This window comes from Plectropomus leopardus, chromosome 10, assembly GCF_008729295.1.
Source record: "Plectropomus leopardus isolate mb chromosome 10, YSFRI_Pleo_2.0, whole genome shotgun sequence".
In the NCBI taxonomy this organism is placed as follows: Eukaryota; Metazoa; Chordata; class Actinopteri; order Perciformes; family Serranidae; genus Plectropomus; species Plectropomus leopardus.
Genome location: NC_056472.1, coordinates 11,862,910 through 11,876,979, shown reverse-complemented (window position 1 = coordinate 11,876,979; position 14,070 = coordinate 11,862,910). Strand labels below are relative to the sequence as shown.

Below are 14,070 nucleotides of genomic sequence, written 5' to 3'. Positions count from 1 at the left end.
TTTATGCTGTTTTGAGGTGTTTTCAGCTGTTTTTGGTACATGTCAAATTTTTTACATTTTTGCCTTACTATAGCCTTGCTTTTTTGGTCATTTTTGGACATGCTGTATTATAGTGTCTTTTAACTATTTTTGCACTTTTAAATACTATGGCATGTCTCAGCACGCTATTTTATGCTGTTTTGACGTGTTTCCAGCTGTGTTTGGGACATGTTAAATTTTGACAGTTTTGCCTTACTATAGCCTTGCTTTTTTGGTCATTTTTTCAACATGTTATAATTTGGTGTTTTTGGCAATATTTGCACGTTTAAATGCTATGGCGTATCTCACCTCGCTATTTTATGCTTTTTTGAGGTATTTTCAGCTGTTTTTGGGACATGTCAAATTTTGACATTTTTGCCTTGTTGTTTGGTCATTTTTTAAACATGTTATAATATGTTGTTTTGGGCCATATTTGCACGTATAAATGCTATGGCGTGTCTCAGCATGCTATTTTATGATGTTTTGCGGTATTTTCAGCTGTTTTTGGGAAATGTCAAATTTTGACATTTTTGCCTTACTATAGCCTTTTTTTCTGTCATATTTGCAACGTTCTTTGCTATGGCATGTATTGGCAGGCTATTTTATGCAGTTTTCAGCTGTTTTTTGGACACTTAAGTTTTTTGACTGTTTCGCCATTTGCTCTTCATTTCATTTTTTCGATAGCCATAGTATAGTGTTTTTGGAATATTCTATGTAATGGCGTGGCCTTGGAAAACTATTTTCTGAAGGTTTCAGCTATTTTTAGGACACTTCATCTCTTTATTTTTTTTCGCCATGCTATAGTCTTGCAATTTCTGCCATTTCTTCGGCATGCTATATTAGGGTGTGTTGGCCCATATTAGCATTATTATATGCTATGGCGTGTCTTGGCATGTTATATTCAATTGTTTTTGGGACATGTCATATTTTGACATTTTTTCAAATATTCTATACTATGTCGTTTTCAGTCAACTTTTACCATGCTATATAGATACAAGGTAGATTTATTAGTAATTTTAGTAAAAAGATAGTAAAAGTAAAAATTAGTAAAAAGACAAACTTTAATTTCCCTCATCCTGCTACATCTGTGGAGTTAAAGGATTAGTTGATTAAAATCACCAGCCACTATGAATTTGCATCAGAGTCCTAACAAGGTCCATCTGTTCAGTGCAATAGCTTGATCTGGGATGTTAGGGGTTAACCATATCTCTGTGAAGATGTGCGCAGAACAGCCTCAGATCTGCTGTTGCTGAGTGAGCCACAATCGTAACTCATCAACTTCTTTCTCCTGTGACTGGACATTAGCCAGAAGAAGGCTTCGTAGAAGAACAGCTCTCGGTCCAAGTCAGGTCAGCCTCGCCCTGATGCCAGCTGTCCTCCCTTTTTTCATCTGGCGCTTTCCGTTTTGGACATATCATACCATGGCGTTTTTGTTAAGCACAACATACCATACTATGATGTTTTGGTCAGATTTTGGGAACATATCATAAGATGACATTTTTGTAAGATTTTTGATGACATAGTATACTATGACGTTTTGGTCAGATTTTGGAATACACACTATACTAAAACATTTTGATCCGAATTTTTTGACGACATACTATACTATGACTGTCTTGTGATATTTTTGACATTATTGTGCTATTCTGAATAACATACTATACTCTAAATTTTTGGAGACACGCCTTACTACAAGTTTTTTATGCCATCTTTGATGACATACTATGCTATGCTTGTTTAATGTCATACTGATAACAAATTATATACTATGACTGTTTATGTTGTTTTGGATGACATACTACAGTATGCCTTTTTTGCTGCTATGTCCCAGTTTGAAAATAGGAGACACAAGAAGAAAAACACCCAAAAATCAAATAATTTGATGGAATCGGAGCTGAAGTGAAACAAATGAAGTAATTTATTAACAAACTTGTTAACTTAACACATGATTTTCCAAATATCGGGGAGGTCTGGACATGGTTTGGTCGAACCAAACAGAGAAATCAGTACAACAAAAGTAGGCCTAACTGAGCACTACCCCTAAAAATGAAACACAACTCAAACACCTAACTGTCTAATCTGAAGAAAAAGAGCTGCACAAAAAATAATACAAAGGTGGCCACAACCAATAAACCTAGGGTTTCTAGACACAAATCAACTATGTGAATGAAAAAAGTGTACCTGAAACTCACCTACTGTCCTATACCTTTCATATACTTTACAAGTTCCTTAAGATGTATAAGCAGCTCATGCAACCTCAGATCTGAGGATCAAAGAGGGGGAATTATTCAGCCATGCTTCTTTTATTGAATGTCCTGAGTGTTGATTGGCAAAGTGGAGTGTGGAACTAACCTGGGTGTTAGCACCTGAAGAGATAACAGGGAAAAGAGGGAGAGAGGGAGAGAGGGAGAGCAGAGATGAAGAAAACATACCATACCATACTATGACGTTTTGGTCAGATTTTGGACGAAATACTCTACTATAATGTTTTGGTCAGATTTTGGATGACATACCATGACGTTTTGCTATATTTGAAAGCATACAATACTATGACTTTTTCACAAATTTTTGGGCAACATACACTTACTTTTCAAAAGTATTTTGGAGGACATACTTTACTTTGACTTTATTCTGCTAGTTTGGACGACAAACCATACTACGACTTTTTTGTGGTTTTGCAGACAACATCATATACTTTTTAATGGTATTTTGGTTGACAGGCTTTACTATAACTTTTTTGTGCTATTTCTAACATACGATGCAATTACGTTTTTTTATTTTGGACGATATATTATACTTTGACATTATTGTGCTACTCTGAATAACATACTTTACTGTGAATTTTATATGCCATTTTGGATGACAGGCTTTACAGTTTTTTATGCTGTCTTTGATGACATACTATGCAATGCTTGTTTAATAAATGTACCATCTCAATACTGTTTTCCTTATTGTGACAAATGCGTAACATGGGGCTTTCCTTGACTTTTTCAGAGTTAAAAGCCCGATTGACACATATGTAACAACGATTTTTAACCAACATGCTTTATATCAGTTTGTTCAAGAAATGTGTTTAAAACAGCTTAAATGTAATATATGACTAGTTATTAAAGCATTAGCATTGTTAGTTGGATGAAAACCTACCTTTAGTTACAAAACAAAAAGCTTTTGAAAATGAGTGAATTCTGTCAGATGAGCTTAATAGGCACATCGCCATTTTGGAAGTGATGTCATAGGTACACAAATGCACTCACAGTAACATGACTTTACCAGTATGTTCAGCAGATGCCATATATGCAATTTCTCAGAGCCTTTAAAAGTGTGTTACACCTGTGTCACCGTGGGTCCTTATGGGTTAACATAAGATTTTGGATGGCTGGCATTACTATGACTGTGTTATTGTGTTATTTTTTGACAACTTTCTACATTATTCATTTTGTGCTATTTTGAACGACATACTGTACTTTTTTTGCGCTTTTTACCACACTCATGATATACCACACTATGACTTTTTTTAATTCTAGTTTGATTGTAACACTGTGCTATGACTTTTTCATGCTGTCTTGGGCAAAATGCTACACTGTTTCTTTTGTATCTACCATTTTACAATACTATACGGTGACTTTCAATGCTATTTTTGGATGATGGTGATAGCAATATCACTGAGAAAGCACCACATGGAGATGATGACACAGGTAAGCTAGCAGTGCAAGATCACGATGCCAGATGTGCAAAACCAAACACAGCATAATAGGTGCCGGTAAACCATCGTTCAAGTTTATGAATCCAGTCAAACTGTGGCAATATATAGCCAAACATATACAATACAAATAAGTTACTTGCAAATAGTATGTTTCAACAAAAACGAAGCATGAAACATTGCTTTGTAGCCCCTCAGCAGGAGCTGAGGATATGAATATATATTTGGAAATTGCAGAAAAATATTGATGCTCTCATATTTGTGAAAATAAATCAAAGTAGTAACTTACACTTATTTGCATTGAATTGGAAATTTGATTTGGGATAAAATACACTATCAATAACAAGGTTGTAGTGAATAGTGTACTACTATTTTGGACGTACATTTTAGAAAGTGGGTTGGTCTGAGCCAAGAACCTCCTGTGCTGAAAATGAGTCCCACTGACTGGAATGGAATGGAAATTGCATTTTTAACCCTTTGAAACCTGGAGGGACATAACTTTTCTTGTGCTGCTTTCAGACAACATTCACAAGTATTTAAACCTTTGAAACCTAAACAAATTCTTAAAAAAAAAAAAGAAATTAAATTAAAAAAGGTCAAAAGGCTAAGAGCAACTAGGTTTGAAATGTTCCATAAATTGCATAAAAAATTGTGGATTTAGAATATTAAAATAACAGCACATGAACTAGGGGAACATTTTCAGGGGAAACTTGATTTATTATTAGCATAATTACATTTTTAAAATTGTGTTACAGTTATTTTCCAAGTTAAGTTTCCCTTTTGTGAGTGTGTGTGTGTGTGTGTGTGTGTGTGTGTTCAGTTGTTTTTTCTATCTCTTTACTTTATATTCTCTTTATTTTATTGGATTGACTTTTTAATCAATTATTTTGTTGTATTTTTCTCGTACTTTTTGTTTATTTGGGGTGATTTCTTCCCTCCATGCTCATTGCCTTCATGTGTCTTTGAAAGAGATCAAATTGTCTCAGGTTTGGAAGGGGTTAAAAACAGGTGATGCTTTACACCCCTCCGCGGTGAACGTGAACTGTAGCACGTGTGGACCTGTAGACATTTACTGATCGTTAAATGAATCCAGATCACGGACTTCACTGCCGCTAGCTAACAAGAAACACAGCTAGTTAGCTTACCTGAATCTGAAACCTCCCATCTGGACCTCAGTATCGGAAAAACGTAACTGAGACATATGCTGTGTCGAGATATCGAGTATATAAATAAGCTATATCTGTCTAGATAACAATAAAATAAATATGACACTGAATCTGTAGTCTGTCGAGCTGTAGGAGTGTCCACACCACACTGGAGTGCAGCGTCTTCCCTCAGACTGAGACCAAAACCGCACTGAAGTTAGTTTCAGATTCGTCGCGTTGGCTTCAACAATTCAGACGAAACATAATAAATTTTGTTTAATGACGAATTATTGACTTTTTAAGATTCCCAAATCAGCCTCGTTACCGTCTGAAACTCACTTTCACATGAAATCTTTTTTTCTGTTTGCAAAAATGCAATAAAGGACATTTCACAAATAGGAACTTTTCTAACTCTCTGGTTGTTGTTGTTTCCTTTTCTGTTGTTTTTCTGTTTATTTGTGTTTATGTCTTTAGTTTGTACTATGTTTAATTGTTGTTTGTGATAAAAATAAAAAGAAAAAAGAAAGAAAGTACTAGTACTAATCGTGCCTCTAAGTAGTGCACTAGAATAAACTCTCTTAAAGGGCTCTGGATTTAAGTAATGCAAATGTAGCAATTAGTTTTTTTGTTTTGCATTTGTATTTTCACAAATGGAATAAATGAAACACAAATATCAAAATTTGTTTTAAATAATCTTTAGCCTTTCTGGGATAACTAGTCCAGATTTGATAAGTCTAGGTAAAATTATTTTAGATTTTGACCTGGTTCAATGTGGTCCACATGTGAAAAAATGCACTGAAATTTTTTCTTTCTTTCTTTCTTTCTTTCTTTCTTTTTTTTTTACATTTTCACAATTAGATAAAAGTTTCACAAATTAAGAGAGTGGGTTGCACATAGTACTGAAGCTTTACTTGAAAGGTAACAGGTGCAAAAAGCAGAGGGCCTGTGTACATGCAATGACTACGTTTCCCTATTCTCCCATTAACCTGCTGAACCAAAAGCCACGAATGAAAAGCTAACTTCAGCATCGTGATACCAACTCCTCAATCTCCGTCATCAACCATGAAAAATATTTGTCCGGTTTACTTGTTAGGAACTACAATTTACGTTCAGGATGCAACCATGTGTTGTAGAATGAAAAAAAACAAACAAATTATATCTAAATATATTGATTAGCTAACTGTTACAGCAGTTGGATGACGAAGGCATAAGAAAGAACCATTAAGTGGGCGGGGCTAGAGCCGGCTGGATACGCATGTGGGTGGGGCGGAGAAAAGGTGATTATTTTTTTTTACCTGTTTTTGTAACACAAGACCCCTCTTCGCAGAAAAACTGGATCTGTCCACGCGCTTTGAAGCTTTGGCACTTGCGAAATGATCATCTACAGGTGCGTCATCAGCGGTAAGTAATCCTTTTATTTTCCTGAAAGAGATAAAGAGAGACTAAAATTAAAAGTTTTGTATTTAATTAAAGATGTGAGCGCTAGCAAGACAAGGTAGGCGTGTGGAGTGAGAAGAGAAGCTGTGGATCAGTCGGGGAAGCCTGGGAAATTATCCTTATTAAGGATCAGATGACGTTTTGGGGCTTTGTGGCAATTGATTAGGAGAACTGAGAAAATTTACATAATACAGAATTTATATAATACAGTAAGAAGATTTATGGGAGTTTCTGGAGAAGTTGTGCAGCAGCAGTCTCAAACATCTGGAAAATGCAAAATTTAGAGTGGGAAAAGGGAAAGAAAGGGTTATTTTATTTTATGCAGGCTATTTATTCTATTTTATTTTATTTTAATTATAGTGTGACACCTTGTTAAACATGTCACACTCTGAAAACCACGCCCACCACATTTTTATGCCTCCACAGCTGTGGCCAGAGGTATTTGGTTTTTGGGTTGTCTGTCCATCCATCCTGCTCTTGTAAATGCGATATCTCATATGGCCTCTGTGTCAGTATCAACAAAGTGTGGTGTCAGGATGCTGTTGTCGTCTCCGCCTAAAAACAGTCCTGTCAAAGTTCTACTGACACAGAAACTTTGCAACCAGCGAAACTAACACACTTGACAAAGCCTACACCTGTTGAAGGAGGCATGCGAGGCTTCCCCCTTTCCCCCACCTCAGCTCCTTAGACCACACCTGTACACAGTCGTCCTGTGAAACTGGTTAAACCAGTAAAGAAACAAATTAGAGTGTGGCCTCGAGGGGAGCTCCCCTCTCCGCAGCTTTACAGAACTGTCTTGAATCTATGGACTGAAACATCTTCAGAGAAGCAGCCTTTCACAACTACCACGCTGACCTACAGCAGTACACTGAGTATTTGATGCATTACATCAACAAGTGCACAGATGATGTGACAGAGAACAGAGCAATCACTCAGTACGTTTACATGATGTTAGAAAAAGTGTAATTATTATGTTAGTTCATCTGAAATCACCCAAAGTCGAACTTCTCTAAGTCAGACCCTATACACTTATGTGGTTTGAGGTCAGTCTCTTTTATGTTTACGCTTCAGCCCGACCTGAACTGTTCAGGGCGTTCTGCGCATACTTCCCAGTCCCAGCACCCGGCTTTGACCCAGAAGTCAAACAGCATGATTTGTACTAGAAAGCCGTGAAAAATAAAACAAAAAAAAGAAGGGAAGAAAAGTATGTATAAAAAATGTACATAGCTGAAAAGTTATCCATGTTGTCACTGTTTGACATGGCACCCATTTGCCGTTTGATAACTTGTTTAGTATGTGTGGTATTTGGTATGTGCCACTTACCATAGAGGAGCCAGACATACTTCCATCAACAGAACAATTCTCCCCTGTTGCTTGTATACAGGGACAAGGACAGCAGTCCAGTTAAATGGCTGAATCAAGCTATAACTGTAGCTCGACTTAACCGTGAATGTAAACACACTGACCGTGCACTCCAGTCAGACACCATGGATGACTGGGGAGGTCTGCTCGCTGCAGCATTCAGAGCAGGTGATGAGGCAGGCCTGAGAACCACAAAGAACAACCTGTCTCAGAAAATCAAAAAAGTGAAACAGCAATACACCAGAAGGATTAACAACAACTTCACTGATAACAGAGACGCAAGGTGCCCCTGTCAGGGAATCCAGGTCACCATGGATTACAAAGCCACCCCACAGGTCTGTAATAATGACCCCTCCCCTCCTAACCAGCTGAATAATGTCTGTGCAAGGTTTGACGTCCCAAACAACACACCTGTCCTCAAAGCCCTACCATAGCCTGCTGAACAGGATCCAAGACAGGATCTGAGTCCTGTCTTGGATCAACCCCTGTAAGGCTGCAGGACCAGAAAACACACTAGGATGGATACTCAGGGACTGTGTAGAGCAGCTGACAAATGTCTTAACAGACATCTCCAGTACTTCAGTGCAGCAGGCTGTTGTCTCAAAGTGTCTCTCCCCCGTCATTATGAAGTGAAGCCTTTTGTCCACACTCTGAGTTCATTTTGTTTGTATTTGTGGGTGTTTTTCTCAGAGCTTATGAATATGGACAATACAGATCAGTACCGCTAGAGATTATGGGGGTGTGTAGTATAGTTCAAGCAAGATATGGCCTTAGGAGACGATAAAGAAATTTAAATAATGGTAGGACTGAAAAAAATTCTATATTATAATAATATATTAAATATATGGTGAAAATAGTTAAAAGAATTTTCTGTGCACTTAGCCAGATGTATTTAATGAATGCACAGACCTCCGTTGCCTACAACTCTGCCTCTGTCTAAAGGTACAGTAGCGCGACCTCCTCCACAATCACCTCATATTTTGTTGTGTGAAACTTGGTGTTTTCTTTAGTCTTAGGCCCACTTTCCTCTACCCGCTCAAGATCTTCCCTCCACAACCACCCTCTACCCTTTAAGGTGAATAATTAAAGAGAAAAGAGAAAAAAAATGATGAAAAAGAGATGTTAGTCATTAATAGGAGACATAATAAACACAATTAAAAGGGCAAACAAAAGCAAAACAAAAACAAAAAGAAAAACATACAATTTTCAAATATTTCAATGATTTCCATTGAGTGAAAATTTTGACTCTGCCCTATAGTGCCATCTGTTGGTTGTATCATAAAGGACACATGCAAGTATGAGTGCAGTGACATTTACAATGTTTGAAACTGACACATCTATTTTCGTACATAAAGGGAGCATAAATGAGCTTTAGTTGGTTGTTGATTTTAGAAATGATTCAGTGTGTACACCCTGCTGACCATCGATTGAGCTGCTGTAGAGAGAGTCAGCAGTACAAAGTTTCTGGGGCTGTACGCTGTTAATGATCCGAACTGGTCCATCAAAAACCACAGCCCTCACTAAGTAATTCCAGAAATGCCTCCAAAAAAAAAAGAAAAGCAAACTTCCCATCATCCATCATGAAAAATTCTAACAATCTAGCAGTCTAACAACCTTAGTAACATAATATTACCCCCCCAAAAAAGGAAAAAAGTCCAGAATGCATGGAACTTCAAACAAGTGTAATGAAGGTGCTCTGTGGTTGGGAACACAAAAAGCAAAAAAACTCTCTTCTTGCTAAATATAATATTATATGGAGCCACGGGTGTCTGACAGGCCGTGTGCAAAGAGATCAAATTTTAGTACATGTAAGAGAGAAGAAGATGGAGATGGCGTATGTTGTGTTTCTTTACCCAAAAATCCATGTGTTGTTTAGGATGACAAAAGAAGACATAGCAGTTGGTCTCAAAGAATACTAACACTGCATGCACATGGAAAGATTTCGAATCTAGGGCAGACAAAAGTGACATCAAAAAACATACACAAGGAATTAATGGTTGTATGTTTCACACACCAGTCAGGCTGCACTTAAAACATGTTTTGTGAGGTGACCATGACCTCTGACCACCAAAATCTAATTATGTCATCTTTGAGTTTAAGTGGATGTTTGTGCCAAATTTGCAGAAATCCCCTCAAGACATACTTAAGATATAATTTAAAAAAAAGAGACGGACAGACGGACAACCCAAAAAACAAAATGCCTCTGGCCATGAATATCTGTTGACGTGGGGGCATAAAAAAAACGATGGCAATAAAGTTGTCCAGCTGATTGTGGTGCGGCTTACTGCATCTTCTTATCCAGTATTTATTGGTGGTTGGCAATCAGCTTAGTAGTGCATTACTGCCACCAAATGGACTGGAATCGCTGCACGCTTATTCATTGGGCACTTTTATTCTCATTATAAACTAAGATGAGCTAAACAAAGATAAACTAAGCTAAACTAAGCTAAGCCAAGATAAAATAAGATAATCCTTTAATTGTCCCACAATAAGGAAATTTGCACTGTGATAGCAGTCAGGTATGTACAAGATAAGCAAAAGAACAATATAAACAGTTTTTTTTTTCTTTTTTTTAAAAGGGTGCCAAATAGTAAAAAAGTAATAAACAAGGTGGCAAGCTCAACAGTTTAAAAAAAACTTACACCAATTGCACACGGAAGATAATTAAATCCAGTTGATGTGTGTGGTCTGGGAGCAGTGCTGTTGTACATGTTTCACTCAGTAGCAGCTTCTCAGTTGTACAGTTCAGTCTAGTTCGGTATAATGTGTGGCTAAATATCAAAACTGTTTGAAAAATTTTACACCAGCCCAACCCTACTCCCTAAAACGACTTCTAGATCAAGATGGTAGCGTTAATTAAACACAACTGAGCAATTTAAGCTTGCTGCCCAGTGTTTGTATCGTGTAATTTATGCCGCCCAGAGTTTTACTTTGTGTTCATTAAGTGTGTTTCCCCCTGCAGGTGATGAGATGTTCACGGACGTCTACAAAATCACAGAGCCAGAAAGTGGCCTGTTCTACGTAGTCGAAGGAAAGGTGAGCAGGTGCTACACATGAAGATGGGATTTGTGTATGTATGGTCAACCTCAGGAGGTTTTCTCTTCACATGGTAGGCCTAATGCAAGGCCAGAACTAATGCATGTTACCAATTTACCCTGTTCAAGAATCTTGACAAAGGTGACAGCACAAGTTTCACCCTTAAAGTAGTGTATGGCATGAATATATATGATATGAATATACTATTACATGCGCTTTAGATATATTTACACAAAATAAGCTTAAAGATGGCAACAAATGTCAACCAACGCTGTTAACGCAGCTAGTTTTAGGGACACATTGTTCATAGCATCCTGAGGTCATATTCACATATATTCATATATATTCAAAATTACATTTTTTAAGGATTTCCCCTTAAAGTTCAAACTAGATCCTGGTATAAATAAAAGTTACTCTCAAAGAAGCCACAGTTGGTAACCTATGTAAAAATATTTTTTGTCATATTTCTTAGAAGTATTACAATATTCTGAGAGGAGTACATGAGACAGTTGATGAAAATCAGGGTTCTCTGGCTCCTCCTGGTGCTTATATTGGGATTTACTGGAATCCTTCACGTCCTACAGAGCTCAAACTATCAGAGCCAGGCACTATGCACGACACTGTTGAAACCCCAGAGGCTGTGTTCACAAACATTTTAAAAGTACTCTCAGGGACTCCACATTTAGCCTCAAATTTTCTAGCAAGGAGTACCTTAGGACAATTCTCAGAGCAACTCTGAGCAAAGAATGGACAGAAATGTTTACTGTAGTGAGTTGTGGTTGACCCCGTTTTAAAAGATGTGATGGGTTGTTACAAAGTTGACCTTTTATGAGCTTGACAAGGTGTGGACAAGAGGTCCCCAGGAAGTGCTCCAGATTTTGAAGCCAATTTTTATATTGGCCAAGCAGTGGCATTACAACTCCCAAGTCTTTGATGCCATTGTACTCAAAAGATGTTTTCTCAGGGTGTCAGGTGGCTCAGTGGATAAAGCAGGCATCCCTTATATGAAGGCAGTGTCCTTGCCGCAGCGGCCACAGGTTTGATTCCTGCTTGTGGGCCTTTGCTGCATGTCATCCCCTTTTGCTCCCCCTTTCATGCTAGCAATCTCCTGTCCTATCTAATGAAGGCAAAATTGCCAAAAAAAAAAAGAAAATAAAAATAAAAAAAAAGTCCTGCAAATTGACTCATTCAAACACAGAATTTGATCCATTCAGTCTAATAATATTTGGAAAGTTTAGTCGCGCTGCAGGGATAAATTATTTTATCCCCATTCAAGTAGGCAGAGTGCTAAACAGAAAGTATCCCACTCAGCCAGCGAAGTCGATTGCTCTATTGGCCCAATGATTTGGAGGCAGCACTGATCAGTGATGAGTGCATCTTGAATGAGGTCAACCACAAACATTGTCACTTTTTAGCATACAGCTGTCCTCATCTGCCAATCAGCCAACTGTCTACCAATTCACTGTGACTCAACATATACTCATGTTCTCCCTCCTATGATGCCTATCCTCTCTGCTCCACTCCCTAATGTGTCTAGCTCACCACCAGAAAGAATGACGATGTTAGTAAGATATCAATTGGGGCCAACCCCTCTGCAGATGAGACCGTGGAGGCCTATGAAGCGTCCTCCGTTTCTGGTGTAGACATTGCCCTTAACAATGACCTGAAAGAGACAACGTACACAAAAAAGCAGTACAAACTTCACATCAAAGACTACGTGAAGTCGTGAGTATCAGTATTCAATGCAGCAGGGATCGGGAGAAAAAGTTTGACTGGTTATCCTCAGCTGTAACTGTGGGGTGAGTGTTGGATCTAACCGTCTGTTTCTTTAAAATTTGTCATTTCTGTTTGCATGTTCAGCATTAGGGACTGGCTGAAAAAAAACAATCCCGATAGAGTGGAGGACTTTGAGAAGGAAGCCGCAGCAGAAATTCCAAAGCTCTTGACAGACTTTGACAACTACAGGGTATCATGATTTTTATGTAAAATTATAGGTGCACTTAAACTCATGATGTAAACCACAGCTCCTGCCACTTCTTAACCATTCCCCCATAATTCTGGTCAGATATCTTGAGATTTGCGTCTTTTCAAAAACTGAACTCACTAGTTTGCAGATTGTTTTCTAAAATGCTGTTTTTGTCTCCCTGCAGTTTTTCACAGGATCGAGCATGAATGAACAAGGCATGGTGGGACTGCTTGACTTCAGCAAAGAAGGCAAGCCGATCATGCTTTTCTTCAAAGATGGTCTGGAGAAAGTGAAATTTGTAAGTATTCAGTAGTCTCTGAAAGCCCCACGAGTAACATGAAGTCACTTTATGTGATTCAACTGTTAAAAAAAGCCCAATACCCCCCCAAACAGGTGCTTGTTTGCTTTTAGCATAGATTTTTCACAGAAAACATTTTGCTATGAAATAGGCAAAATGAATTGTATTATGTGCTCAGAGATATTTTTGATCTGAGCAGTTTTTGCTAGAGGCATCACAGGGTCACAAAAGTCATTATCAGCTTTTCTTAAGTGACTCTTTAAAAAAAACATTTCATTGAGCATCAACAGTGTAAAATATTCATTAACAAGATAAATGTCAGCTCTATAATGCTCTGTTTTCCCCCATTACTGTTTCTAAGTGTAATTTTAAACTGGATCTACCAGTGCACAGAAGCTACCATAGCACAGAACAAAGACTTATGAAATAAGTCAGGGATATTATCCCAATAGTCATCGATGTTGAGCCCCGGGTCCTTCTCCTATGCTTCTCTCGTGTGACGGGGGAACACAGAGCATACAGAGTCCATGGAGTTATAGATTTTTGGTTTTGGTTTTTGAAAAGTTAACATAATTGTGTCCTTCAAAATGACCAACAGTGTGTTGAGTCAGTTAATCTGTAATCAAAATTTCAAATGTGACTAAACTCAGTCTCACTGTTTTTGCTGTTTGTTCTTCTTGGACGGAGCAGTGACCCCCTAAAAAAACACTACTGAGCACACTTGACCCCCTCTGACAATCCACACACACTTTGAGCAAATTGTGTAAGGTTTCACAGCAGAAGGCTTTCATTTTTTCCTAGATCACTGTACCTCTTGGATGTATGTTTATAAAGTCTTGTATTCTATTTCTCACTTAACAGAAATTGAATTGGTAAATTTTGGAGTGTACAGGAAACTGAGTGCTCTTAAATGTGAAAAGATACTTGGTAGACAAAGTACTTTAACATGTATTTTTCTTTTTTTGCAGTAACTACCTGGAACTGCATCTGCTTTGAACCATAAGGCTGAAGGATTAGTTTTTTTCATCATGCCTGACAGTAACACACTTTTACAAATTATTGGCAAAGGCTGGTCAATCAAACAGGATAGGTCAATGAATACAGTTTT

General features: G+C 37.7%; 1 protein-coding gene across 1 annotated transcript; it reads left to right on the top strand.

Moving 5' to 3' along the window:
- Positions 1-6,199: 6,199 nt before the first annotated feature.
- On the top strand, positions 6,200-12,977 carry LOC121949123 (translationally-controlled tumor protein homolog). Its single transcript, XM_042494730.1, has 5 exons — positions 6,200-6,264; positions 10,625-10,698; positions 12,236-12,423; positions 12,559-12,664; positions 12,849-12,977. The coding sequence occupies exons 1-5, from the start codon at positions 6,237-6,239 to the stop codon at positions 12,975-12,977; spliced, it is 525 nt and encodes a 174-aa protein (XP_042350664.1). The 5' UTR covers positions 6,200-6,236.
- Positions 12,978-14,070: the final 1,093 nt, after the last annotated feature.

Excerpts from the sequence above, each read along its gene's own strand:
- LOC121949123 (XM_042494730.1), top strand. The coding sequence starts at position 6,237 with ATGATCATCTACAGGTGCGTCATCAGCG. Across the intron at positions 12,424-12,558 it reads ATCAAAGACTACGTGAAGTC|CATTAGGGACTGGCTGAAAA; the intron begins GTGAGTATCAGT and ends TTGCATGTTCAG. Across the intron at positions 12,665-12,848 it reads CAGACTTTGACAACTACAGG|TTTTTCACAGGATCGAGCAT; the intron begins GTATCATGATTT and ends GTCTCCCTGCAG.